At 39.5% G+C, this 27,388-nt stretch overlaps 5 protein-coding genes across 8 annotated transcripts in view; 4 read left to right on the forward strand and 1 right to left on the reverse strand.

Moving 5' to 3' along the window:
• ntrk3b (neurotrophic tyrosine kinase, receptor, type 3b) overlaps positions 1-27,388 on the reverse strand; it is a 497,810-nt gene that overhangs the window by 250,097 nt on the left and 220,325 nt on the right. The gene's annotated exons all lie outside the window — the stretch shown is intronic.
• On the forward strand, positions 23-2,171 carry LOC114458873 (golgin subfamily A member 6-like protein 1). The gene has a single exon (XM_028441256.1). The coding sequence runs from the start codon at positions 233-235 to the stop codon at positions 1,538-1,540; it is 1,308 nt and encodes a 435-aa protein (XP_028297057.1). The 5' UTR covers positions 23-232; the 3' UTR covers positions 1,541-2,171.
• LOC114458881 (golgin subfamily A member 6-like protein 1) lies at positions 4,554-6,510 on the forward strand. Its single transcript, XM_028441265.1, has one exon. It carries the CDS (start codon positions 4,806-4,808, stop codon positions 6,111-6,113), a length of 1,308 nt encoding a protein of 435 aa, XP_028297066.1. The 5' UTR covers positions 4,554-4,805; the 3' UTR covers positions 6,114-6,510.
• On the forward strand, positions 9,137-11,260 carry LOC114458895 (DNA ligase 1-like). The gene has a single exon (XM_028441282.1). The coding sequence runs from the start codon at positions 9,969-9,971 to the stop codon at positions 10,692-10,694; it is 726 nt and encodes a 241-aa protein (XP_028297083.1). The 5' UTR covers positions 9,137-9,968; the 3' UTR covers positions 10,695-11,260.
• LOC114458889 (trichohyalin-like) lies at positions 19,924-22,063 on the forward strand. Its single transcript, XM_028441278.1, has one exon. It carries the CDS (start codon positions 20,123-20,125, stop codon positions 21,419-21,421), a length of 1,299 nt encoding a protein of 432 aa, XP_028297079.1. The 5' UTR covers positions 19,924-20,122; the 3' UTR covers positions 21,422-22,063.

The following is a 27,388-nucleotide window of genomic DNA, read 5'->3' on the forward strand; positions in this document are numbered from 1 at the left end:
CAAAGGCAGCAAGTTGTTTATGGAACTCTCCATAGAACTCAAGAGTTCTTTTTCCAGTGAGCTCCGCCCCCTTGGAAAAAGAACTCTCCATCTAACTTTAAAGCTCACTATTAGCAGATCACAGCAGATATCAGTCAGCTGTAGAACACTTTAGCACAAAGAGAACAACTAGGTTGCAACAGCCATTAACCAAGATCAATAACCACAACAACTAGTGACACAAACCTTTCAGATGTTTCACTATCAGGAAAACACTGTCACTTCCAACGAGGCTATGAGGGGAGTCATTATGGTGGGTGAGGCAATGAGACCTCAGGAGGAGAATGGCTCTTTTAACATTCAGCTGATGAATAATGAGGGGAATGGAATCTCCACTGCTTCACCTTCTGAGATGCCATCAGACAAAGTGGGGCCAGAAGAAAGTGAGTGGATCACGAGGATGACAGCCATGGAGCAGAAATACAAAGTAGAGATTGAGCGTCTGCAGCAGGTAAACGAGGACAATCAAATGGCAAACAAAAACTGTGATGAGGAAAACACCAACCTGAGGAAGCAATTAGACTATCTGAAGGGTCACAATGTCTTCCTAGCAAGTGATGTGAAACAAGTTAGGCAGCAAATGCACCAACAGGGCAAAAAATTATGCTACATGCAGATAGCAAGGAATGAGTTTGAAAGATTAAAAAAGCTTGAGAAAAACCCAGAACCTCAGGAGCAGATAAACACCAAGTCCCAGGCCTTAAAAGATGTGCTACATAAATGTAAAGATAAGCTGATTGCCAAAAATGAGAGTGAGAATAAGACGACGGAAGAGTTGGAGCAGAAACACAAAGCGAAGATTGAGCATCTGCAGAGGGAAAATGTGAAGCTTCAGGAGGAAAACGACGACCTGAAGAAGGTACACCACCTGCTAGTCCAGCAGACAATGATCGGAAAGGAGATGCTTAAAAAAGTGCAGGAGCTTGAAAACCAGCTAAAGCTCAAGGTGGAGCTGGAGCAAAAACACAAAGCAGAGATCGAGCTTTTGCGGAGGGAAAACAAGGAGTATCAGGAGGCAAATGCCTACCTGAAGAATGTAGAGCACCAGCTGGACCAGCAGAAGATGATGGAAGAAGAGATGCTTAAAAAAGATCAGGAGTTTGAAAAGCAGCTTAAGCTCCAAGTGGAGCAGGAGCAGAAATACAACGCAGAGATTGGGCATCTGCAGAAGGAAATTGAGGATTATCAGAAGAATATTGAGATGTTTCTTCAAAATAAAGAGGAGGGCGAGCGGCACAATGAGGTGATTCAGAAGAAAAATGTGGAGTATCGGAAGGAAAACTATGGCCTGAAAAATAAGTTACAACATCTAAAAAATAAACAGTTCTACCAGTTAAGTAACATGGACCGGGTGAAGCAGCATCTCAAAGCAGAGATGGAGCATCTGCAGAGGGAAAACGAGCATTATTTGTTGGAAAAAGACGACCTGATGAAGGAATTTGATCGTCTGAACAATGAAAACTGGACAAACTGGAGCGAAATAAAAAGACATAAAACATGAGATGCTTAAAAAAGATCAAGGAGCTAGAAGAGCAACTAAAGCTCAAAGAGAAGTTGGAGGTGAAAAACAAAGGAGAGATGGGCATATGCAGAGGAAAACGAGGAGAATCTTATCTCTAAAAAGCAGAAGCCAGAATAAGTGAGGTCTTTTTGGCAAAGAACGCCACGATGGGGACTTCTGCTGGAACGCCCGGAATTGTACATTCTCTACTTTGAGAGTAAACATACGGCCAGAGGAGGAGTGATCAGCCCTCTCGCTGTTGTCACCGGCTCCTCAGACACACACTCTTCCTGGGTCATCACGTCACTGGAACGATGAAATGATGGAGCAACCTCGGAGCCAGACAATGTTCAAGCGAGTCATCACGAGTGACTGAAGCGTTCCATATGAACACACCTTTGAGGATGGACTGATATGTCTTATTACCATTATTGGTGTTTAAGAGGATTGTTTTTTCCTGTTGTTCTGTTACTCCACATCCTCTATTCAATTTCTAAGTTAGTACATGTTCATTTCTCTCTCTTGTTGCTAACTGATCATTTTCTTGCATGCTCCATTGAGAGTCCCAAAGTGGATCATTGCCTTCAATTGACAATCAAGAAGATAGTGCAGCAATGTGGATTCAATAAAAGAAAAAAAAAAACAGCCTTTGAGTTTTTGTGACAAGACCAGATTTTATTTCTTTACAGTTCTGCCAAATGTTGTGGGACACCACTCCCACATGACTGCACAGCACACACAAAGCAAGCAGCGCTACCTCACACACTTTAGTCGGAATAATATGTATGGAATTCTTAGCAGAAGATGGAGTTTTGTAAAACCTCATTCACTGGAATTGTTTCATTAAATAGAAAATAAATAAATCTTTAAATACATTTTTATTTAAAAAATAAATAAATAAATAAATCTAGTGTTTTACATCAGGTGCTGAGACATGCCTCCGATAATTCAATCCACGTCATTTCTCAGATGATTCAGCATCTGCTCAGCAAAGCACTACGTTGATCACTTCACAAAAAGCCAGTCTCCTCCGACACTTGAAGTCTATACGCTTAATACCTTCATTTATTAGGATAAGAACCAAGTACGGTGAAAGTAAATATAAAATAAGTAATTTAATATTATAAGGGATGAAGAAGACTACTATCAAATATTAGTAGAGAAGAAAAAACAGGAATATAGAGCAAACTAATCCATAGAATGATAAAAAAATAAAAAATAAAAAAAGTTTGTTTTAAGAGCTGCAATTGCTTCTGGTGTTTTCACTCTCCCTAAAAAGGAATCTGCATTGTTCTCTTGAAAAAACAAGCTGATAGCTCATCTCAAGCATTGAAAAAAGGCAAATGATGACTTACATCTGTCAATAATATTCCACTATTTATCTTCCCCTCAGTTATATTTACAAAAAAATATCAAAGTTGCACTGTCCTCCGTTATTCTGCTGGACTTTAAAGGGCCTATATCACGCTAAATCAGTTTTCTTATCTTTTTTTTTTTTCTTTTTTAGCTTTTAACCTTGTTACAATGTTAATTCCTTATCAAAAACACCCCCAAAAATATTATTGGGCTTTTTTCCTGCATCTCTGAGAAATCCTCAATAATAGTGCTCTCTGAGCTGCTGCTCTGCCCTTTTCTGATAAACGAGAGGTCAGACCTTATTGACATCACTGAAGTGTGAACCGCCCCCTCCAGCAAGTGCCTGCTGCTGGTGTATGTACAAAATGCATGTATATCCAACTGCAGCTGCAAGTACAGTACAAGCGACACCCCCTACAACCTACGCCCAAGCAAGCAATTTTTCAATGTGCTGAGCTATTCCATTTTTAGTATCCGTTATATTGCCTTGTATTGCCTTTGACTTGATCTGTGACACAATGCGAAGGAGCGGTTGGACAAAACAAATGATTATCACCTTAAATGCACTATTCTTGTAGTTAATAGACATAAGGAGGAGAAGAAAGTGACTTATCAGCTTAACACTTCGGTGTTTGAAGCAGCTGATCTCCTCTGCTGCTGTGATAAACAGAGCCTGAAGCGCTAAGACGGACTAACAATCACAATAGCCGCTTATATAGCCATGTGCTTTACTGAAACCTGCAGTTTTTTGGGTGAAAACAAAAACAACGATGTGTAAATAGCAAAAAGAAAATTGCTTTGGTGATCACTGTTGTGCCTCGCAAGAGCGAGGCATGAAGTGCATGTCAACAGAAACGCCTACTCATGAATATGCATAAGTAAGCTCCAAAACTGCCCATTTTAACAACTGCTCAAAAAGTCACTTTTTCGAGGGCTAGAACTCTGGAAAACTGGTGAGTTTGGGAAAATACACCCAAAATATTGTGTTATTGGGGTTCTTAGAACAAATGGAGATGGGTGAAAAATAGCATGATATAGGACCTTTAAAAACCAATGGATTCAAAACAAAATTAAACATATTGTATAATCAATAAATTCAGCAGCTTTGTTATGAACATTTGACTTCAAGGGCCATAATTACAAAGATGGATAAGTATATTCGGGATATCTCTTCTTTAGCAGGCTTCACCTACCCAAACCAAGCAGCTGTACTCGGAAGCAGGTTTTAAACCTGTTCACCTAACCCAGGTGATTTTAGCCTGACTACATGCTCATTCACATGAAATAGTTGGAGCAACTTACCTCACATCTGAGGAATACATTGTTAAAAATATAGACTAAAATACATCATACATCATAAGGTGGACATTGTTGATTCTGTAACATGTTTTTTTTCTCTCTGCAGTCTGAGCTTTCTCCTCTCTCTAGCTGAGTTTCTATTACCCTTGGAAATGCGCAAAATCTGAAAAAAGTTCAAATTAATCTCGTACACACAATAGAACCAGGATAAATTCCGTATTAACTGTAAATTCACAAAAAAAATCCCAGCATGAACAGAATTAGCATGAATAAAAACCAGAAACTAGACAAAAATATCTAATACTTTTGAGAAAATTGTGACTGTGCATTGAATATTTTGGAAGTTATGACGATTTGTTCACAAAGGTGTTTAGGTGTCAAAGGCAGCAAGTTGTTTATGGAACTCTCCATAGAACTCAAGAGTTCTTTTTCCAGTGAGCTCCGCCCCCTTGGAAAAAGAACTCTCCATCTAACTTTAAAGCTCACTATTAGCAGATCACAGCAGATATCAGTCAGCTGTAGAACACTTTAGCACAAAGAGAACAACTAGGTTGCAACAGCCATTAACCAAGATCAATAACCACAACAACTAGTGACACAAACCTTTCAGATGTTTCACCATCAGGAAAACACTGTCACCTCCAACGAGGCTATGAGGGGAGTCATTATGGTGGGTGAGGCAATGAGACCTCAGGAGGAGAATGGCTCTTTTAACATTCAGCTGAAGAATAATGAGGGGAATGGAATCTCCACTGCTTCACCTTCTGAGATGCCATCAGACAAAGTGGGGCCAGAAGAAAGTGAGTGGATCACGAGGATGACAGCCATGGAGCAGAAATACAAAGTAGAGATTGAGCGTCTGCAGCAGGTAAACGAGGACAATCAAATGGCAAACAAAAACTGTGATGAGGAAAACACCAACCTGAGGAAGCAATTAGACTATCTGAAGGGTCACAATGTCTTCCTAGCAAGTGATGTGAAACAAGTTAGGCAGCAAATGCTCCAACAGGGCAAAAAATTATGCTGCATGCAGATAGCAAGATATGAGTTTGAAAGATTAAAAAAGCTTGAGAAAAACCCAGAACCTCAGGAGCAGATAAACACCAAGTCCCAGGCCTTAAAAGATGTGCTACATAAATGTAAAGATAAGCTGATTGCCAAAAATGAGAGTGAGAATAAGACGACGGAAGAGTTGGAGCAGAAACACAAAGCGAAGATTGAGCATCTGCAGAGGGAAAATGTGAAGCTTCAGGAGGAAAACGACGACCTGAAGAAGGTACACCACCTGCTAGTCCAGCAGACAATGATCCGAAAGGAGATGCTTAAAAAAGTGCAGGAGCTTGAAAACCAGCTAAAGCTCAAGGTGGAGCTGGAGCAAAAACACAAAGCAGAGATCGAGCTTTTGCGGAGGGAAAACAAGGAGTATCAGGAGGCAAATGCCTACCTGGAGAATGTAGAGCACCAGCTGGACCAGCAGAAGATGATGGAAGAAGAGATGCTTAAAAAAGATCAGGAGTTTGAAAAGCAGCTTAAGCTCCAAGTGGAGCAGGAGCAGAAATACAACGCAGAGATTGGGCATCTGCAGAAGGAAATTGAGGATTATCAGAAGAATATTGACATGTTTCTTCAAAATAAAGAGGAGGGCGAGCGGCACAATGAGGGGATTCAGAAGAAAAATGTGGAGTATCAGAAGGAAAACTATGGCCTGAAAAATAAGTTACAACATCTAAAAAATAAACAGTTCTACCAGTTAAGTAACATGGACCGGGTGAAGCAGCATCTCAAAGCAGAGATGGAGCATCTGCAGAGGGAAAACGAGCATTATTTGTTGGAAAAAGACGACCTGATGAAGGAATTTGATCGTCTGAACAATGAAAACTGGACAAACTGGAGCGAAATAAAAAGACATAAAAGATGAGATGCTTAAAAAAGATCAAGGAGCTAGAAGAGCAACTAAAGCTCAAAGAGAAGTTGGAGGTGAAAAACAAAGGAGAGATGGGCATATGCAGAGGAAAACGAAGAGAATCTGAGCTCTAAAAAGCAGAAGCCGGAATAAGTGAGGTCTTTTTGGCAACGAACGCCACAATGGGGACTTCTGCTGGAACGCCCGGAATTGTACATTCTCTACTTTGAGAGTAAACATACGGCCAGAGGAGGAGTGATCAGCCCTCTCGCTGTTGTCACCGGCTCCTCAGACACACACTCTTCCTGGGTCATCACGTCACTGGAACGATGAAATGATGGAGCAACCTCGGAGCCAGACAATGTTCAAGCGAGTCATCACGAGTGACTGAAGCGTTCCATGTGAACACACCTTTGAGGATGGACTGATATGTCTTATTACCATTATTGGTGTTTAAGAGGATTGTTTTTTCCTGTTGTTCTGTTACTCCACATCCTCTATTCAACTTCTAAGTTAGTGCATGTTCATTTCTCTCTCTTGTTGCTAACTGATCATTTTCCTGCATGCTCCATTGAGAGTCCCAAAGTGGATCATTGCCTTCAATTGATAATCAAGAAGAGAGTGCAGCAATGTGGCTCACAAACCTGCAGCATGATGATTCAATAAAAGAATAAAAAGAAAAAAACAACCTTTGAGTTCTTGTGACATTTATTTTTTACAGTTCTGCCAAATGTTGTGGGACACCACTCCCACATGACTGCACAGCACACACAGAGCAAGCAGCGCTGCCTCACACCTTAGCCGGAATAATATTTATGGAATTCTTAGCAGAAGATGGAGTTTTGTAAAACCTCATTCACTGGAATTGTTTCATTAAATAGAAATAAATAAATCTTTAAATACATTTTTATTTAAAAATAAATAAATAAATAAATCTAGTGTTTTACATCAGGTGCTGAGACATGCCTCCGATAATTCAATCCACGTCATTTCTCAGATGATTCAGCATCTGCTCAGCAAAGCACTATGTTGATCACTTCACAAAAAGCCAGTCTCCTCCGACACTTGAAGTCTATACGCTTAATACCTTCATTTATTAGGATAAGAACCAAGTACGGTGAAAGTAAAAATAAAATAAGTAATTTAATATTATAAGGGATGAAGAAGACTACTATCAAATATTAGTAGAGAAGAAAAAAACAGGAATATAGAGCAAACTAATCCATAGAATGATAAAAAATAAAAATAAAAAAAGTTTGTTTTAAGAGCTGCAATTGCTTTCTGGTGTTTTCACTCTCCCTAAAAAGGAATCTGCATTGTTCTCTTGAAAAAAACAAGCTGATAGCTCATCTCAAGCATTGAAAAAAGGCAAATGATGACTTACATCTGTCAATAATTGTCCACTATTTATCTTCCCCTCAGTTATATTTACAAAAAATATCAAAGTTGCACTGTTCTCCGTTATTCTGCTGGACTTTAAAGGGCCTATATCACGCTAAATCAGTTTTCTTATCTTTTTTTTTTTTTCTTTTTTATATTTTAACCTTGTTACAATGTTAATTCCTTATCAAAAACACCCCCAAAAATATTATTGGGCTTTTTTCCTGCATCTCTGAGAAATCCTCAATAATAGTGCTCTCTGAGCTGCTGCTCTGCCCTTTTCTGATAAACGAGAGGTCAGACCTTATTGACATCACTGAAGTGTGAACCGCCCCCTCCAGCAAGTGCCTGCTGCTGGTGTATGTACAAAATGCATGTATATCCAACTGCAGCCGCAAGTACAGTACAAGCGACACCCCCTACAACCTACGCCCAAGCAAGCAATTTTTCAATGTGCTGAGCAATTCCATTTTTAGTATCCGTTATATTGCCTTGTATTGCCTTTGACTTGATCTGTGACACAATGCGAAGGAGCGGTTGGACAAAACAAATGATTATCACCTTAAATGCATTATTCTTGTAGTTAATAGACATAAGGAGGAGAAGAAAGTGACTTATCAGCTTAACACTCCGGTGTTTGAAGCAGCTGATCTCCTCTGCTGCTGTGACAAACACAGCCTGAAGCGCTAAGGCGGACTAACAATCACAATAGCCTCTTATATAGCCATGTGCTTTACTGAAACCTGCAGTTTTTTGGGTGAAAACAAAAACAACGATGTGTAAATAGCAAAAAGAAAATTGCTTTGGTGATCACTGTTGTGCCTCGCAAGAGCGAGGCATGAAGTGCATGTCAACAGAAACGCCTACTCATGAATATGCATAAGTAAGCTCCAAAACTGCCCATTTTAACAACTGCTCAAAAAGTCACTTTTTCGAGGGCTAGACCTCTGGAAAACTGGTGAGTTTGGGAAAATACACCTAAAATATTGTGTTATTGGGGTTCTTAGAACAATGGAGATGGGTGAAAAATAGCATGATATAGGACCTTTAAAAACCAATGGATTCAAAACAAAATTAAACATATTGTATAATCAATAAATTCAGCAGCTTTGTTATGAACATTTGACTTCAAGGGCCATAATTACAAAGATGGATAAGTATATTCGGGATATCTCTTCTTTAGCAGGCTTCACCTACCCAAACCAAGCAGCTGTACTCGGAAGCAGGTTTTAAACCTGTTCACCTAACCCAGGTGATTTTAGCCTGACTACATGCTCATTCACATGAAATAGTTGGAGCAACTTACCTCACATCTGAGGAATACTGTACATTGTTAAAAATATAGACTAAAATACATCATACATCATAAGGTGGACATTGTTGATTCTGTAACATGTTTTTTTGTCTCTGCAGTCTGAGCTTTCTCCTCTCTCTAGCTGAGTTTCTATTACCCTTGGAAATGCGCAAAATCTGAAAAAAGTTCAAAATAATCTCGTACACACAATAGAACCAGGATCAATTCCGTATTAACTGTAAATTCACAAAAAAATCCCAGCATGAACAGAATTAGCATGAATAAAAATCAGAAACTAGACAAAAATATCTAATACCTTTGAGAAAATTGTGACTGTGCATTGATTATTTTGGAAGTTATGACGATTTGTTCACAAAGGTGTTTAGGTGTCAAAGGCAGCAAGTTGTTTATGGAACTCTCCATAGAACTCAAGAGTTCTTTTTCCAGTGAGCTCCGCCCCCTTGGAAAAAGAACTCTCCATCTAACTTTAAAGCTCACTATTAGCAGATCACAGCAGATATCAGTCAGCTGTAGAACACTTTAGCACAAAGAGAACAACTAGGTTGCAACAGCCATTAACCAAGATCAATAACCACAACAACTAGTGACACAAACCTTTCAGATGTTTCACCATCAGGAAAACACTGTCACCTCCAACGAGGCTATGAGGGGAGTCATTATGGTGGGTGAGGCAATGAGACCTCAGGAGGAGAATGGCTCTTTTAACATTCAGCTGATGAATAATGAGGGGAATGGAATCTCCACTGCTTCACCTTCTGAGATGCCATCAGACAAAGTGGGGCCAGAAGAAAGTGAGTGGATCACGAGGATGACAGCCATGGAGCAGAAATACAAAGTAGAGATTGAGCGTCTGCAGCAGGTAAACGAGGACAATCAAATGGCAAACAAAAACTGTGATGAGGAAAACACCAACCTGAGGAAGCTATTAGACTATCTGAAGGGTCACAATGTCTTCCTAGCAAGTGATGTGAATCAAGTTAGGCAGCAAATGCTCCAACAGAGCAAAGAATTCAGCCGCCTGCAGATGTCAACGAGTGAGATTGAAAAATGTAAAAAGCTTGCAAAAGACATAGAACATCAGCAGCAGGAAAAGGCCAGGTTCATTGTCCTCAAAAAAAACGCTACTTTTCTGTAAAACTAGGATTATTGCCAGGAATGAGAGGACGAATCAGACAATGGAAGAGTTGGAGCAGAAAAACAAAGCGGAGATTGAGCATCTGCAGAGGGAAAATGAGAATTTTGAGGAGACAAACGCCAACCTGAAGAAGGTACACCACGAGATGGCCCAGCAGAATATTATGGAAGAGGATTTGCCTAAAAAAGAGCAGGAGCTTGAAAACCAGCTAAAGCTCAAGGTGGAGCTGGAGCAAAAACACAAAGCAGAGATTGAGCTTCTGCAGAGAGAAAACAAGGAGTATCAGGAGGCAAACGCCTACCTGAAGAATGTAGAGCACCAGCTGGACCAGCAGAAGATGATGGAAGAAGAGATGCTTAAAAAAGAGCAGGAGCAGGAAAAGCAGCTTAAACTCCAAGTGGAGCAGGAGCAGAAATACAAAGCAGAGATAGGGCGTCTGCAGAGGGAAAGTGAGGATTATCAGAAGAATATTGAGATGTATAATCAGATTAAAAAAGAGGGTGAACAGCACAATGAGGAGATTCAGAAAGAAAATGAGAAGTATCAGAAGGAAAACTGTGACCTGAAAGATAAGTTATATCTAAAGAAAAAAGAGTTCTCCAAGTTCAATGGAATGGACCGGGTGGAGCAGCAACTCAAAGCAGAGATACAGCGTCTGGAGGGGGAAAACAAGCGTCATTGCTCTGAAATAAACGACCTGAAGAAGCAATTAGATCGTCTGAACAATGAAAACTGGATAAACTTGAGCAAAAAAAGAAAACATTGAAGATGAGATGCTTGAAAAATAGCAGGAGCTAGAAGAGCAGCTAAAGCTCAAAGAGAAGTTGGAAGTGAAAAACAAAGGAGAGATGGGCATTTGTAGAGGAAAAACGAGGAGAATCTGAGCTCTAAAAAGCAGAAGACGAAAATGGTGAGGTCTTTATGGCAACAAACGCCACGATGGGGACTTCTGCTGGAACGCCCGCAATTGCACACTCTCTACAGCCAGAGGAGGAGTGATCTGCCCTCTCGCTGCTGTCACCGGCTGAAGCGTTCAATGTGAACGCACCTTTGAGGATGGACTGATATGTCTACCATTCTTGGGGTTTAAGAGGATTTTTTTTTCCCCTGGTGTTCTGTTACTCCACATCCTCTATTCAACTTCTAAGTTTGTGCATGTTCATCTCTCTCTCTTGTTGCTAACTGATCATTTTCTTGCATGCTCCATTGAGAGTCCCTAAGTGGATCAAAACCTTCAATTGACAATCAAGAAGATAGTGCAGCAATGTGGCTCACAAACCTGCAGCATGATGATTCAATAAAAGAATAAAAAAACAGCCTTTGAGTTTTTGTGACAAGACCAGATTTTATTTCTTTAGAGTTCTGCCAAATGTAGTGGGACACCACCCCCACATGACTGCACAGCACACACAGAGCAAGCAGCGCTGCCTCACACCTTAGCCGGAATAATATTTATGGAATTCTTAGCAGAAGATGGAGTTTTGTAAAACCTCATTCACTGGAATTGTTTCATTAAATAGAAAATAAATAAATCTTTAAATACATTTTTATTTAAAAAATAAATAAATAAATAAATCTAGTGTTTTACATCAGGTGCTGAGACATGCCTCCGATAATTCAATCCACGTCATTTCTCAGATGATTCAGCATCTGCTCAGCAAAGCACTATGTTGATCACTTCACAAAAAGCCAGTCTCCTCCGACACTTGAAGTCTATACGCTTAATACCTTCATTTATTAGGATAAGAACCAAGTACGGTGAAAGTAAATATAAAATAAGTAATTTAATATTATAAGGGATGAAGAAGACTACTATCAAATATTAGTAGAGAAGAAAAAACAGGAATATAGAGCAAACTAATCCATAGAATGATCTCTGGTCTTTGGAGAGAGCAGACGTGTTTTCATTTGCTCCGATAACACGACCTTGGCTACAGCTGGCTACAGCTGAACAGCCTGAACAGCCTGGAAAAACTGGGCCCAAGACTGAAGGAAAATGGTGAAAAAACCGCAGGGAGGCCCTTCAGAACCCAATTCGGGTTTGGAAGAGGTCAAGGAGATGATACGCGAGGGTTTACAAAACCTATCTGCCGAGATAAAGTCGTTGGAAAAGACGCTGGAAAACTCACTGGAAAAATTACAAAGCGAAACAAAGGTACTGAAAGAAAAGAATGAAAGAAATGCTGAAGAGATAAAATTGTTGAACGCGAGGGTTGAACAGCTGGAACAAAAGGAAAGAGAGAAAGATGTCATCATCACAGGCCTAAAGATAAAACCCAGGAGCTACGCGAGTGACGAAGAAACAAAATCGATTGAACAACAGGTCATTGACTACCTGAAGTCGAAGGACATTGTCCTGATCCCTGACAACATCAACTCCTGCCATCTCCTGCCAAAGAAAAATGATAACAGAGCTGTAAAAATAACCTTCACGAATATCAAATTCAAAGGAGAAATACTCAAGCAAGGAAATAAACTCAAGGGAACGAAGGTGTACATCAATGAAAACCTGACGAAACAAAATGCAAGCATTGCATGGAAGGCACGCCAAATAAAAAAAGGAGGAAAGATTGTGAAGACGTGGTCAAAAAACTGCAGGATTTACATCCTGGAAGAAGAAGACGGAAAACCAGTTCTCATCAAAACGATGGACAACTTGGGAAAATACGAAGGATCCACCTAAACAACAACATTACTGATGGTAATCATGGATATGGACCCAGATCTATATAAACACTGGAAACAAAACTCAGACTGTGATTATTTTACGGAGACTGAATTAAATGTGGAAACCAAGAGTAAAAAAGGTCTGTCATTTATTCATTTCAATTGCTAGGTGGTGGGGTGATTAAGGATTACATTAAATTTAAATTCAAAGTGTTTATTGTCATATGTGCAGTTAGAAACACGTTTTCTTGTACAATGAAATTACTACCTTGCTTATGAACTAAGTTAAATCTAACAGTGGAAAATACAACACTGCCAATAAAACTAACAACAGCAGTTAGAAACACGCTTATGAACTAAGATATATTACATTAAAATACTACCTTGCTTGTGAACTAGGATATAATAATGTGTTTATACAAGTTGGATCTGATCCCATCATCAGACAGTGGAAAATACAACACTGCCAATAGAACTAACAACAGCTGGATTACCCTTGATGTAGAGACAAAACAAGGTGACATTATGGATGAAAAGGGAAAAAACTTCCAAACACCTTCGAAAGAGGAACTGTTCTTGAACTGGAGGAATGCTAACAACGTCTGGTAGGGAACAAGGCCAACACGAACAAAGATAGAGGAGGAGGACAACACTGACTACAGATGAAGAAATCAAGAATGTTTTGACCAGAGAGACATGTAAACCCATGTAAATTTGCGATGGTAAAACAGGGGACGGGACCCGGATAAGCAAACTGCTTCTCTCGTCTCCTTTTTCGGCATGTACAAAAAAAAAAAAAAAAAAAAAAAAAAAAAGTGAATGTAACCATGTCGGAAATAAACTGAATAAATAAATAAATAAATAAATAAATAAATAAAAAAATAAAAAATAAAAAAAGTTTGTTTTAAGAGCTGCAATTGCTTCTGGTGTTTTCACTCTCCCTAAAAAGGAATCTGCATTGTTCTCTTGAAAAAACAAGCTGATAGCTCATCTCAAGCATTGAAAAAAGGCAAATGATGACTTACATCTGTCAATAATAGTCCACTATTTATCTTCCCCTCAGTTATATTTACAAAAAAATATCAAAGTTGCACTGTCCTCCGTTATTCTGCTGGACTTTAAAGTGCCTATATCACGCTAAATCAGTTTTCTTGTCTTTTTTTCTTTTTCTTTTTTAGCTTTTAACCTTGTTACAATGTTAATTCCTTATCAAAAACACCCCCAGAATTATTATTGGGCTTTTTTCCTGCATCTCTGAGAAATCCTCAATAATAGTGCTCTCTGAGCTGCTGCTCTGCCCTTTTCTGATAAACGAGAGGTCAGACCTTATTGACATCACTGAAGTGTGAACCGCCCCCTCCAGCAAGTGCCTGCTGCTGGTGTATGTACAAAATGCATGTATATCCAACTGCAGCCGCAAGTACAGTACAAGCGACAACCCCTACAACCCACGCCCAAGCAAGCAATTTTTCAATGTGCTGAGCCATTCCATTTTTAGTATCCGTTATATTGCCTTGTATTGCCTTTGACTTGATCTGTGACACAATGCGAAGGAGCGGTTGGACAAAACAAATGATTATCACCTTAAATGCACTATTCTTGTAGTTAATAGACATAAGGAGGAGAAGAAAGTGACTAATCAGCTTAACACTCCGGTGTTTGAAGCAGCTGATCTCCGCTGTTGCTGTGATAAACACAGCCTGAAGCGCTAAGACGGACTAACAATCAGAATAGCCGCTTATATAGCCATGTGCTTTACTGAAACCTGCAGTTTTTTGGGTGAAAACAAAAACAACGGTGCGTAAATAGCAAAAAGAAAATTGCTTTGGTGATCACTGTTGTGCCTCGCAAGAGCGAGGCATGAAGTGCACGTCAACAGAAACGCCTACTCATGAATATGCATAAGTAAGCTCCAAAACTGCCCATTTTAACAACTGCTCAAAAAGTCACTTTTTCGAGGGCTAGAACTCTGGAAAACTGGTGAGTTTGGGAAAATACACCTAAAATATTGTGTTATTGGGGTTCTTAGAACAAATGGAGATGGGTGAAAAATAGCATGATATAGGACCTTTAAAAATCAATGGATTCAAAACAAAATTAAACATATTGTATAATCAATAAATTCAGCAGCTTTGTTATGAACATTTGACTTCAAGGGCCATAATTACAAAGATGGATAAGTATATTCGGGATATCTCTTCTTTAGCAGGCTTCACCTACCCAAACCAAGCAGCTGTACTCGGAAGCAGGTTTTAAACCTGTTCACCTAACCCAGGTGATTTTAGCCTGACTACATGCTCATTCACATGAAATAGTTGGAGCAACTTACCTCACATCTGAGGAATACATTGTTAAAAATATAGACTAAAATACATCATACATCATAAGGTGGACATTGTTGATTCTGTAACATGTTTTTTTTCTCTCTGCAGTCTGAGCTTTCTCCTCTCTCTAGCTGAGTTTCTATTACCCTTGGAAATGCGCAAAATCTGAAAAAAGTTCAAATTAATCTCGTACACACAATAGAACCAGGATAAATTCCGTATTAACTGTAAATTCACAAAAAAATCCCAGCATGAACAGAATTAGCATGAATAAAAACCAGAAACTAGACAAAAATATCTAATACCTTTGAGAAAATTGTCACTGTGCATTGAATATTTTGGAAGTTATGACGATTTGTTCACAAAGGTGTTTAGGTGTCAAAGGCAACAAGTTGTTTATGGAACTCTCCATAGAACTCAAGAGTTCTTTTTCCAGTGAGCTCCGCCCCCTTGGAAAAAGAACTCTCCATCTAACTTTAAAGCTCACTATTAGCAGATCACAGCAGATATCAGTCAGCTGTAGAACACTTTAGCACAAAGAGAACAACTAGGTTGCAACAGCCATTAACCAAGATCAATAACCACAACAACTAGTGACACAAACATTTCAGATGTTTCACTATCAGGAAAACACTGTCACCTCCAACGAGGCTATGAGCGGAGTCATTATGGTGGGTGAGGCAATGAGACCTCAGGAGGAGAATGGCTCTTTTAACATTCAGCTGATGAATAATGAGGGGAATGGAATCTCCACTGCTTCACCTTCTGAGATGCCATCAGACAAAGTGGGGCCAGAAGAAAGTGAGTGGATCACGAGGATGACAGCCATGGAGCAGAAATACAAAGTAGAGATTGAGCGTCTGCAGCAGGTAAACGAGGACAATCGAATGGCAAACAAAAACTGTGATGAGGAAAACACCAACCTGAGGAAGCAATTAGACTATCTGAAGGGTCACAATGTCTTCCTAGCAAGTGATGTGAAACAAGTTAGGCAGCAAATGCTCCAACAGGGCAAAAAATTATGCTGCATGCAGATAGCAAGGAATGAGTTTGAAAGATTAAAAAAGCTTGAGAAAAACCCAGAACCTCAGGAGCAGATAAACACCAAGTCCCAGGCCTTAAAAGATGTGCTACATAAATGTAAAGATAAGCTGATTGCCAAAAATGAGAGTGAGAATAAGACGACGGAAGAGTTGGAGCAGAAACACAAAGCGAAGATTGAGCATCTGCAGAGGGAAAATGTGAAGCTTCAGGAGGAAAACGACGACCTGAAGAAGGTACACCACCTGCTAGTCCAGCAGACAATGATCGGAAAGGAGATGCTTAAAAAAGTGCAGGACCTTGAAAACCAGCTAAAGCTCAAGGTGGAGCTGGAGCAAAAACACAAAGCAGAGATCGAGCTTTTGCGGAGCGAAAACAAGGAGTATCAGGAGGCAAATGCCTACCTGAAGAATGTAGAGCACCAGCTGGACCAGCAGAAGATGATGGAAGAAGAGATGCTTAAAAAAGATCAGGAGTTTGAAAAGCAGCTTAAGCTCCAAGTGGAGCAGGAGCAGAAATACAACGCAGAGATTGGGCATCTGCAGAAGGAAATTGAGGATTATCAGAAGAATATTGACATGTTTCTTCAAAATAAAGAGGAGGGCGAGCGGCACAATGAGGGGATTCAGAAGAAAAATGTGGAGTATCAGAAGGAAAACTATGGCCTGAAAAATAAGTTACAACATCTAAAAAATAAACAGTTCTACCAGTTAAGTAACATGGACCGGGTGAAGCAGCATCTCAAAGCAGAGATGGAGCATCTGCAGAGGGAAAACGAGCATTATTTGTTGGAAAAAGACGACCTGATGAAGGAATTTGATCGTCTGAACAATGAAAACTGGACAAACTGGAGCAAAATAAAAAGACATAAAAGATGAGATGCTTAAAAAAGATCAAGGAGCTATAAGAGCAACTAAAGCTCAAAGAGAAGTTGGAGGTGAAAAACAAAGGAGAGATGGGCATATGCAGAGGAAAACGAGGAGAATCTGAGCTCTAAAAAGCAGAAGCCGGAATAAGTGAGGTCTTTTTGGCAACGAACGCCACAATGGGGACTTCTGCTGGAACGCCCGGAATTGTACATTCTCTACTTTGAGAGTAAACATACGGCCAGAGGAGGAGTGATCAGCCCTCTCGCTGTTGTCACCGGCTCCTCAGACACACACTCTTCCTGGGTCATCACGTCACTGGAACGATGAAATGATGGAGCAACCTCGGAGCCAGACAATGTTCAAGCGAGTCATCACGAGTGACTGAAGCGTTCCATGTGAACACACCTTTGAGGATGGACTGATATGTCTTATTACCATTATTGGTGTTTAAGAGGATTGTTTTTTCCTGTTGTTCTGTTACTCCACATCCTCTATTCAACTTCTAAGTTAGTGCATGTTCATTTCTCTCTCTTGTTGCTAACTGATCATTTTCTTGCATGCTCCATTGAGAGTCCCAAAGTGGATCATTGCCTTCAATTGATAATCAAGAAGATAGTGCAGCAATGTGGCTCACAAACCTGCAGCATGATGATTCAATAAAAGAATAAAAAGAAAAAAAACAACCTTTGAGTTCTTGTGACATTTATTTTTTACAGTTCTGCCAAATGTTGTGGGACACCACTCCCACATGACTGCACAGCACACACAGAGCAAGCAGCGCTGCCTCACACCTTAGCCGGAATAATATTTATGGAATTCTTAGCAGAAGATGGAGTTTTGTAAAACCTCATTCACTGGAATTGTTTCATTAAATAGAAAATAAATAAATCTTTAAATACATTTTTATTTAAAAAATAAATAAATAAATAAATCTAGTGTTTTACATCAGGTGCTGAGACATGCCTCCGATAATTCAATCCACGTCATTTCTCAGATGATTCAGCATCTGCTCAGCAAAGCACTATGTTGATCACTTCACAAAAAGCCAGTCTCCTCCGACACTTGAAGTCTATACGCTTAATACCTTCATTTATTAGGATAAGAACCAAGTACGGTGAAAGTAAAAATAAAATAAGTAATTTAATATTATAAGGGATGAAGAAGACTACTATCAAATATTAGTAGAGAAGAAAAAACAGGAATATAGAGCAAACTAATCCATAGAATGATAAAAAAATAAAAATAAAAAAAGTTTGTTTTAAGAGCTGCAATTGCTTCTGGTGTTTTCACTCTCCCTAAAAAGGAATCTGCATTGTTCTCTTGAAAAAACAAGCTGATAGCTCATCTCAAGCATTGAAAAAAGGCAAATGATGACTTACATCTGTCAATAATAGTCCACTATTTATCTTCCCCTCAGTTATATTTACAAAAAAATATCAAAGTTGCACTGTTCTCCGTTATTCTGCTGGACTTTAAAGGGCCTATATCACGCTAAATCAGTTTTCTTATCTTTTTTTTTTTTTCTTTTTTAGCTTTTAACCTTGTTACAATGTTAATTCCTTATCAAAAACACCCCCAAAAATATTATTGGGCTTTTTTCCTGCATCTCTGAGAAATCCTCAATAATAGTGCTCTCTGAGCTGCTGCTCTGCCCTTTTCTGATAAACGAGAGGTCAGACCTTATTGACATCACTGAAGTGTGAACCGCCCCCTCCAGCAAGTGCCTGCTGCTGGTGTATGTACAAAATGCATGTATATCCAACTGCAGCCGCAAGTACAGTACAAGCGACACCCCCTACAACCTACGCCCAAGCAAGCAATTTTTCAATGTGCTGAGCAATTCCATTTTTAGTATCCGTTATATTGCCTTGTATTGCCTTTGACTTGATCTGTGACACAATGCGAAGGAGCGGTTGGACAAAACAAATGATTATCACCTTAAATGCATTATTCTTGTAGTTAATAGACATAAGGAGGAGAAGAAAGTGACTTATCAGCTTAACACTCCGGTGTTTGAAGCAGCTGATCTCCTCTGCTGCTGTGACAAACACAGCCTGAAGCGCTAAGACAGACTAACAATCACAATAGCCGCTTATATAGCCATGTGCTTTACTGAAACCTGCAGTTTTTTGGGTGAAAACAAAAACAACGATGTGTAAATAGCAAAAAGAAAATTGCTTTGGTGATCACTGTTGTGCCTCGCAAGAGCGAGGCATGAAGTGCATGTCAACAGAAACGCCTACTCATGAATATGCATAAGTAAGCTCCAAAACTGCCCATTTTAACAACTGCTCAAAAAGTCACTTTTTCGAGGGCTAGAACCCTGGAAAACTGGTGAGTTTGGGAAAATACACCTAAAATATTGTGTTATTGGGGTTCTTAGAACAAATGGAGATGGGTGAAAAATAGCATGATATAGGACCTTTAAAAACCAATGGATTCAAAACAAAATTAAACATATTGTATAATCAATAAATTCAGCAGCTTTGTTATGAACATTTGACTTCAAGGGCCATAATTACAAAGATGGATAAGTATATTCGGGATATCTCTTCTTTAGCAGGCTTCACCTACCCAAACCAAGCAGCTGTACTCGGAAGCAGGTTTTAAACCTGTTCACCTAACCCAGGTGATTTTAGCCTGACTACATGCTCATTCACATGAAATAGTTGGAGCAACTTACCTCACATCTGAGGAATACTGTACATTGTTAAAAATATAGACTAAAATACATCATACATCATAAGGTGGACATTGTTGATTCTGTAACATGTTTTTTTGTCTCTGCAGTCTGAGCTTTCTCCTCTCTCTAGCTGAGTTTCTATTACCCTTGGAAATGCGCAAAATCTGAAAAAAGTTCAAAATAATCTCGTACACACAATAGAACCAGGATAAATTCCGTATTAACTGTAAATTCACAAAAAAATCCCAGCATGAACAGAATTAGCATGAATAAAAACCAGAAACTAGACAAAAATATCTAATACCTTTGAGAAAATTGTGACTGTGCATTGATTATTTTGGAAGTTATGACGATTTGTTCACAAAGGTGTTTAGGTGTCAAAGGCAGCAAGTTGTTTGTGGAACTCTCCATAGAACTCAAGAGTTCTTTTTCCAGTGAGCTCCGCCCCCTTGGAAAAAGAACTCTCCATCTAACTTTAAAGCTCACTATTAGCAGATCACAGCAGATATCAGTCAGCTGTAGAACACTTTAGCACAAAGAGAACAACTAGGTTGCAACAGCCATTAACCAAGATCAATAACCACAACAACTAGTGACACAAACCTTTCAGATGTTTCACCATCAGGAAAACACTGTCACCTCCAACGAGGCTATGAGGGGAGTCATTATGGTGGGTGAGGCAATGAGACCTCAGGAGGAGAATGGCTCTTTTAACATTCAGCTGATGAATAATGAGGGGAATGGAATCTCCACTGCTTCACCTTCTGAGATGCCATCAGACAAAGTGGGGCCAGAAGAAAGTGAGTGGATCACGAGGATGACAGCCATGGAGCAGAAATACAAAGTAGAGATTGAGCGTCTGCAGCAGGTAAACGAGGACAATCAAATGGCAAACAAAAACTGTGATGAGGAAAACACCAACCTGAGGAAGCAATTAGACTATCTGAAGGGTCACAATGTCTTCCTAGCAAGTGATGTGAATCAAGTTAGGCAGCAAATGCTCCAACAGAGCAAAGAATTCAGCCGCCTGCAGATGTCAACGAGTGAGATTGAAAAATGTAAAAAGCTTGCAAAAGACATAGAACATCAGCAGCAGGAAAAGGCCAGGTCCATTGTCCTCAAAAAAACGCTACTTTTCTGTAAAACTAGGATTATTGCCAGGAATGAGAGGACGAATCAGACAATGGAAGAGTTGGAGCAGAAAAACAAAGCGGAGATTGAGCATCTGCAGAGGGAAAATGAGAATTTTGAGGAGACAAACGCCAACCTGAAGAAGGTACACCACGAGATGGCCCAGCAGAATATTATGGAAGAGGATTTGCCTAAAAAAGAGCAGGAGCTTGAAAACCAGCTAAAGCTCAAGGTGGAGCTGGAGCAAAAACACAAAGCAGAGATTGAGCTTCTGCAGAGAGAAAACAAGGAGTATCAGGAGGCAAACGCCTACCTGAAGAATGTAGAGCACCAGCTGGACCAGCAGAAGATGATGGAAGAAGAGATGCTTAAAAAAGAGCAGGAGCAGGAAAAGCAGCTTAAACTCCAAGTGGAGCAGGAGCAGAAATACAAAGCAGAGATAGGGTGTCTGCAGAGGGAAAGTGAGGATTATCAGAAGAATATTGAGATGTATAATCAGATTAAAAAAGAGGGTGAACGGCACAATGAGGAGATTCAGAAAGAAAATGAGAAGTATCAGAAGGAAAACTGTGACCTGAAAGATAAGTTATATCTAAAGAAAAAAGAGTTCTCCAAGTTCAATGGAATGGACCGGGTGGAGCAGCAACTCAAAGCAGAGATACAGCGTCTGGAGGGGGAAAACAAGCGTCATTGCTCTGAAATAAACGACCTGAAGAAGCAATTAGATCGTCTGAACAATGAAAACTGGATAAACTTGAGCAAAAAAAGAAAACATTGAAGATGAGATGCTTGAAAAATAGCAGGAGCTAGAAGAGCAGCTAAAGCTCAAAGAGAAGTTGGAAGTGAAAAACAAAGGAGAGATGGGCATTTGTAGAGGAAAAACGAGGAGAATCTGAGCTCTAAAAAGCAGAAGACGAAAATGGTGAGGTCTTTATGGCAACGAACGCCACGATGGGGACTTCTGCTGGAACGCCCGCAATTGCACACTCTCTACAGCCAGAGGAGGAGTGATCTGCCCTCTCGCTGCTGTCACCGGCTGAAGCGTTCAATGTGAACGCACCTTTGAGGATGGACTGATATGTCTACCATTCTTGGGGTTTAAGAGGATTTTTTTTTCCCCTGGTGTTCTGTTACTCCACATCCTCTATTCAACTTCTAAGTTTGTGCATGTTCATCTCTCTCTCTTGTTGCTAACTGATCATTTTCTTGCATGCTCCATTGAGAGTCCCTAAGTGGATCAAAACCTTCAATTGACAATCAAGAAGATAGTGCAGCAATGTGGCTCACAAACCTGCAGCATGATGATTCAATAAAAGAATAAAAAAAACAGCCTTTGAGTTTTTGTGACAAGACCAGATTTTATTTCTTTAGAGTTCTGCCAAATGTAGTGGGACACCACCCCCACATGACTGCACAGAACACACAAAGCAAGCAGCGCTACCTCACACACTTTAGCAGGAATAATATTTATGGAATTCTTAGCAGAAGATGGAGTTTTGTAAAACCTCATTCACTGGAATTGTTTCATTAAATAGAAAATAAATAAATCTTTAAATACATTTTTATTTAAAAAATAAATAAATAAATAAATCTAGTGTTTTACATCAGGTGCTGAGACATGCCTCCGATAATTCAATCCACGTCATTTCTCAGATGATTCAGCATCTGCTCAGCAAAGCACTATGTTGATCACTTCACAAAAAGCCAGTCTCCTCCGACACTTGAAGTCTATTCGCTTAATACCTTCATTTATTGGGATAAGAACCAAGTACGGTGAAAGTAAATATAAAATAAGTAATTTAATATTATAAGGGATGAAGAAGACTACTATCAAATATTAGTAGAGAAGAAAAAACAGGAATATAGAGCAAACTAATCCATAGAATGATCTCTGGTCTTTGGAGAGAGCAGACGTGTTTTCATTTGCTCCGATAACACGACCTTGGCTACAGCTGGCTACAGCTGAACAGCCTGAACAGCCTGGAAAAACTGGGCCCAAGACTGAAGGAAAATGGTGAAAAAACCGCAGGGAGGCCCTTCAGAACCCAATTCGGGTTTGGAAGAGGTCAAGGAGATGATACGCGAGGGTCTACAAAACCTATCTGCCGAGATAAAGTCGTTGGAAAAGACGCTGGAAAACTCACTGGAAAAATTACAAAGCGAAACAAAGGTACTGAAAGAAAAGAATGAAAGAAATGCTGTAGAGATAAAATTGTTGAACGCGAGGGTTGAACAGCTGGAACAAAAGGAAAGAGAGAAAGATGTCATCATCACAGGCCTAAAGATAAAACCCAGGAGCTACGCGAGTGACGAAGAAACAAAATCGATTGAACAACAGGTCATTGACTACCTGAAGTCGAAGGACATTGTCCTGATCCCTGACAACATCAACTCCTGCCATCTCCTGCCAAAGAAAAATGATAACAGAGCTGTAAAAATAACCTTCACGAATATCAAATTCAAAGGAGAAATACTCAAGCAAGGAAATAAACTCAAGGGAACGAAGGTGTACATCAATGAAAACCTGACGAAACAAAATGCAAGCATTGCATGGAAGGCACGCCAAATAAAAAAAGGAGGAAAGATTGTGAAGACGTGGTCAAAAAACTGCAGGATTTACATCCTGGAAGAAGAAGACGGAAAACCAGTTCTCATCAAAACGATGGACAACTTGGGAAAATACGAAGGATCCACCTAAACAACAACATTACTGATGGTAATCATGGATATGGACCCAGATCTATATAAACACTGGAAACAAAACTCAGACTGTGATTATTTTACGGAGACTGAATTAAATGTGGAAACCAAGAGTAAAAAAGGTCTGTCATTTATTCATTTCAATTGCTAGGTGGTGGGGTGATTAAGGATTACATTAAATTTAAATTCAAAGTGTTTATTGTCATATGTGCAGTTAGAAACACGTTTTCTTGTACAATGAAATTACTACCTTGCTTATGAACTAAGTTAAATCTAACAGTGGAAAATACAACACTGCCAATAAAACTAACAACAGCAGTTAGAAACACGCTTATGAACTAAGATATATTACATTAAAATACTACCTTGCTTGTGAACTAGGATATAATAATGTGTTTATACAAGTTGGATCTGATCCCATCATCAGACAGTGGAAAATACAACACTGCCAATAGAACTAACAACAGCTGGATTACCCTTGATGTAGAGACAAAACAAGGTGACATTATGGATGAAAAGGGAAAAAACCTTCCAAACACCTTCGAAAGAGGAACTGTTCTTGAACTGGAGGAATGCTAACAACGTCTGGCAGGGAACAAGGCCAACACGAACAAAGATAGAGGAGGAGGACAACACTGACTACAGATGAAGAAATCAAGAATGTTTTGACCAGAGAGACATGTAAACCCATGTAAATTTGCGATGGTAAAACAGGGGACGGGACCCGGATAAGCAAACTGCTTCTCTCGTCTCCTTTTTCGGCATGTACAAAAAAGAAAAAAAAAAAAAAAAAGTGAATGAAACCATGTCGGAAATAAACTGAATAAATAAATAAATAAATAAATAAATAAATAAATAAAAAAATAAAAAATAAAAAAGTTTGTTTTAAGAGCTGCAATTGCTTCTGGTGTTTTCACTCTCCCTAAAAAGGAATCTGCATTGTTCTCTTGAAAAAACAAGCTGATAGCTCATCTCAAGCATTGAAAAAAGGCAAATGATGACTTACATCTGTCAATAATAGTCCACTATTTATCTTCCCCTCAGTTATATTTACAAAAAAATATCAAAGTTGCACTGTCCTCCGTTATTCTGCTGGACTTTAAAGGGCCTATATCACGCTAAATCAGTTTTCTTGTCTTTTTTTCTTTTTCTTTTTTAGCTTTTAACCTTGTTACAATGTTAATTCCTTATCAAAAACACCCCCAAAATTATTATTGGGCTTTTTTCCTGCATCTCTGAGAAATCCTCAATAATAGTGCTCTCTGAGCTGCTGCTCTGCCCTTTTCTGATAAACGAGAGGTCAGACCTTATTGACATCACTGAAGTGTGAACCGCCCCCTCCAGCAAGTGCCTGCTGCTGGTGTATGTACAAAATGCATGTATATCCAACTGCAGCCGCAAGTACAGTACAAGCGACAACCCCTACAACCCACGCCCAAGCAAGCAATTTTTCAATGTGCTGAGCCATTCCATTTTTAGTATCCGTTATATTGCCTTGTATTGCCTTTGACTTGATCTGTGACACAATGCGAAGGAGCGGTTGGACAAAACAAATGATTATCACCTTAAATGCACTATTCTTGTAGTTAATAGACATAAGGAGGAGAAGAAAGTGACTAATCAGCTTAACACTCCGGTGTTTGAAGCAGCTGATCTCCGCTGCTGCTGTGATAAACACAGCCTGAAGCGCTAAGACGGACTAACAATCAGAATAGCCGCTTATATAGCCATGTGCTTTACTGAAACCTGCAGTTTTTTTGGGTGAAAACAAAAACAACGGTGCGTAAATAGCAAAAAGAAAATTGCTTTGGTGATCACTGTTGTGCCTCGCAAGAGCGAGGCATGAAGTGCACGTCAACAGAAACGCCTACTCATGAATATGCATAAGTAAGCTCCAAAACTGCCCATTTTAACAACTGCTCAAAAAGTCACTTTTTCGAGGGCTAGAACTCTGGAAAACTGGTGAGTTTGGGAAAATACACCTAAAATATTGTGTTATTGGGGTTCTTAGAACAAATGGAGATGGGTGAAAAATAGCATGATATAGGACCTTTAAAAACCAATGGATTCAAAACAAAATTAAACATATTGTATAATCAATAAATTCAGCAGCTTTGTTATGAACATTTGACTTCAAGGGCCATAATTACAAAGATGGATAAGTATATTCGGGATATCTCTTCTTTAGGAGGCTTCACCTACCCAAACCAAGCAGCTGTACTCGGAAGCAGGTTTTAAACCTGTTCACCTAACCCAGGTGATTTTAGCCTGACTACATGCTCATTCACATGAAATAGTTGGAGCAACTTACCTCACATCTGAGGAATACTGTACATTGTTAAAAATATAGACTAAAATACATCATACATCATAAGGTGAACATTGTTGATTCTGTAACATGTTTTTTTCTCTCTGCAGTCTGAGCTTTCTCCTCTCTCTAGCTGAGTTTCTATTACCCTTGGAAATGCGCAAAATCTGAAAAAAGTTAAAATAATCTCGTACACACAATAGAACCAGGATAAATTCCGTATTAACTGTAAATTCACAAAAAAATCCCAGCATGAACAGAATTAGCATGAATAAAAACCAGAAACTAGACAAAAATATCTAATACCTTTGAGAAAATTGTGACTGTGCATTGAATATTTTGGAAGTTATGACGATTTGTTCACAAAGGTGTTTAGGTGTCAAAGGCAGCAAGTTGTTTATGAAACTCTCCATGGAGATAGAGTTTTTTTTCCAGATGGAGAGTTATTTTTCCAGTGGGCGGAGCTCACAGGAAAAAGAACGAGCATCGGTTGGAAAGAAACTACTACATACATAAAGGTGGACAATGTCCACCTTATGATATATAGTAAGTAAGTAAGTAATATTTATTTATATAGCACCTTTTACAGACAGGAGTCACAAAGTGCTTCACAATACATACAGTGCATACAATACAATACAAAATACAGTTACTGTCACAAAAAATATGATGGTCATAAAACAACCCTTTATCACTGGAATTTTAAAATGCTTTCTGAAACAAATAGGTTTTCAGTTGGCTCTTAAAAGCATCAACGGAATCAAGCAAACGCAAGGAAAATGGAAGATCATTCCAGAGCGTTGGCGTGACCGCCTGGAAGGAGCGATCTCCTCTGGTCTTGTAACGGGTACGGGGGACCATGAGCAGGTTCTGATCCTGAGACCTCAGCCTCCGGGAGGGGGTATAAGGACACAACAAGTCTCTAATGTAGGAGGGAGCCTGACCATGCAAGGCTCTGAAGGTCAGCACCAGAATTTTAAAATTGAAACGCAAAGTGACTGGGAGCCAATGAAGGGCTTTTAGAATGGGAGTAATATGGGCCCTTTTGTTTGTGCGAGTCAGTAACCTCGCCGCAGAATTTTGTACCTGCTGAAGACGAGACAGCGCCTTTTTGTTTAGACAGGAAAATAAGCTGTTACAAAAGTCTAAACGGGAAGACACAAAGGCGTGGATAATCATCTCAAGATCATCTCTGGACACAAGTTAACGTAGTTTAGAGATTTTCCTCAGTTGGTAAAAACAGTTCCTTGTCAACAGTTTAGAGTGGTGCTCTAATGACATTGCTTTGTCAAAGATAATGCCAAGATTTCTAAGGCTTGTTTTAGCAGACAAACTCAGGTCGCCCAAATACTGGTGAATCCCTGGCATAGCATCATCAGGGGCAAACACCAGCACCTCCGTTTTGTCTGGGTTTAGTTGTAGGGAATTTGCACCGAGCCATTGTTTAACTTGCGCAAGACATTTCAGCAGAGAGCTTAATTTCTGGATCTCAGAGGGCTTAAAAGAGCAGTAAAGCTGAATATCATCCGCAAACAAATGGTAGGAAACATCATCAAAGGTCTGGATAATTTTCCCTAATGGAAGGATATAGAGTAAAAACAAAATCGGGCCCAAAACAGAGCCCTGGGGAACCCCACACAGCAAATCAGCAGGGTCAGACAGGAACTCATTTGCATAGACACTAAAACTCCTCCCCGACAAATACGAGGAGAACCACTCCAAGACTGGTCCAGACAT

This window comes from Gouania willdenowi, chromosome 3 (genome assembly GCF_900634775.1).
Source record: "Gouania willdenowi chromosome 3, fGouWil2.1, whole genome shotgun sequence".
NCBI lineage: Eukaryota > Metazoa > Chordata > Actinopteri > Blenniiformes > Gobiesocidae > Gouania > Gouania willdenowi.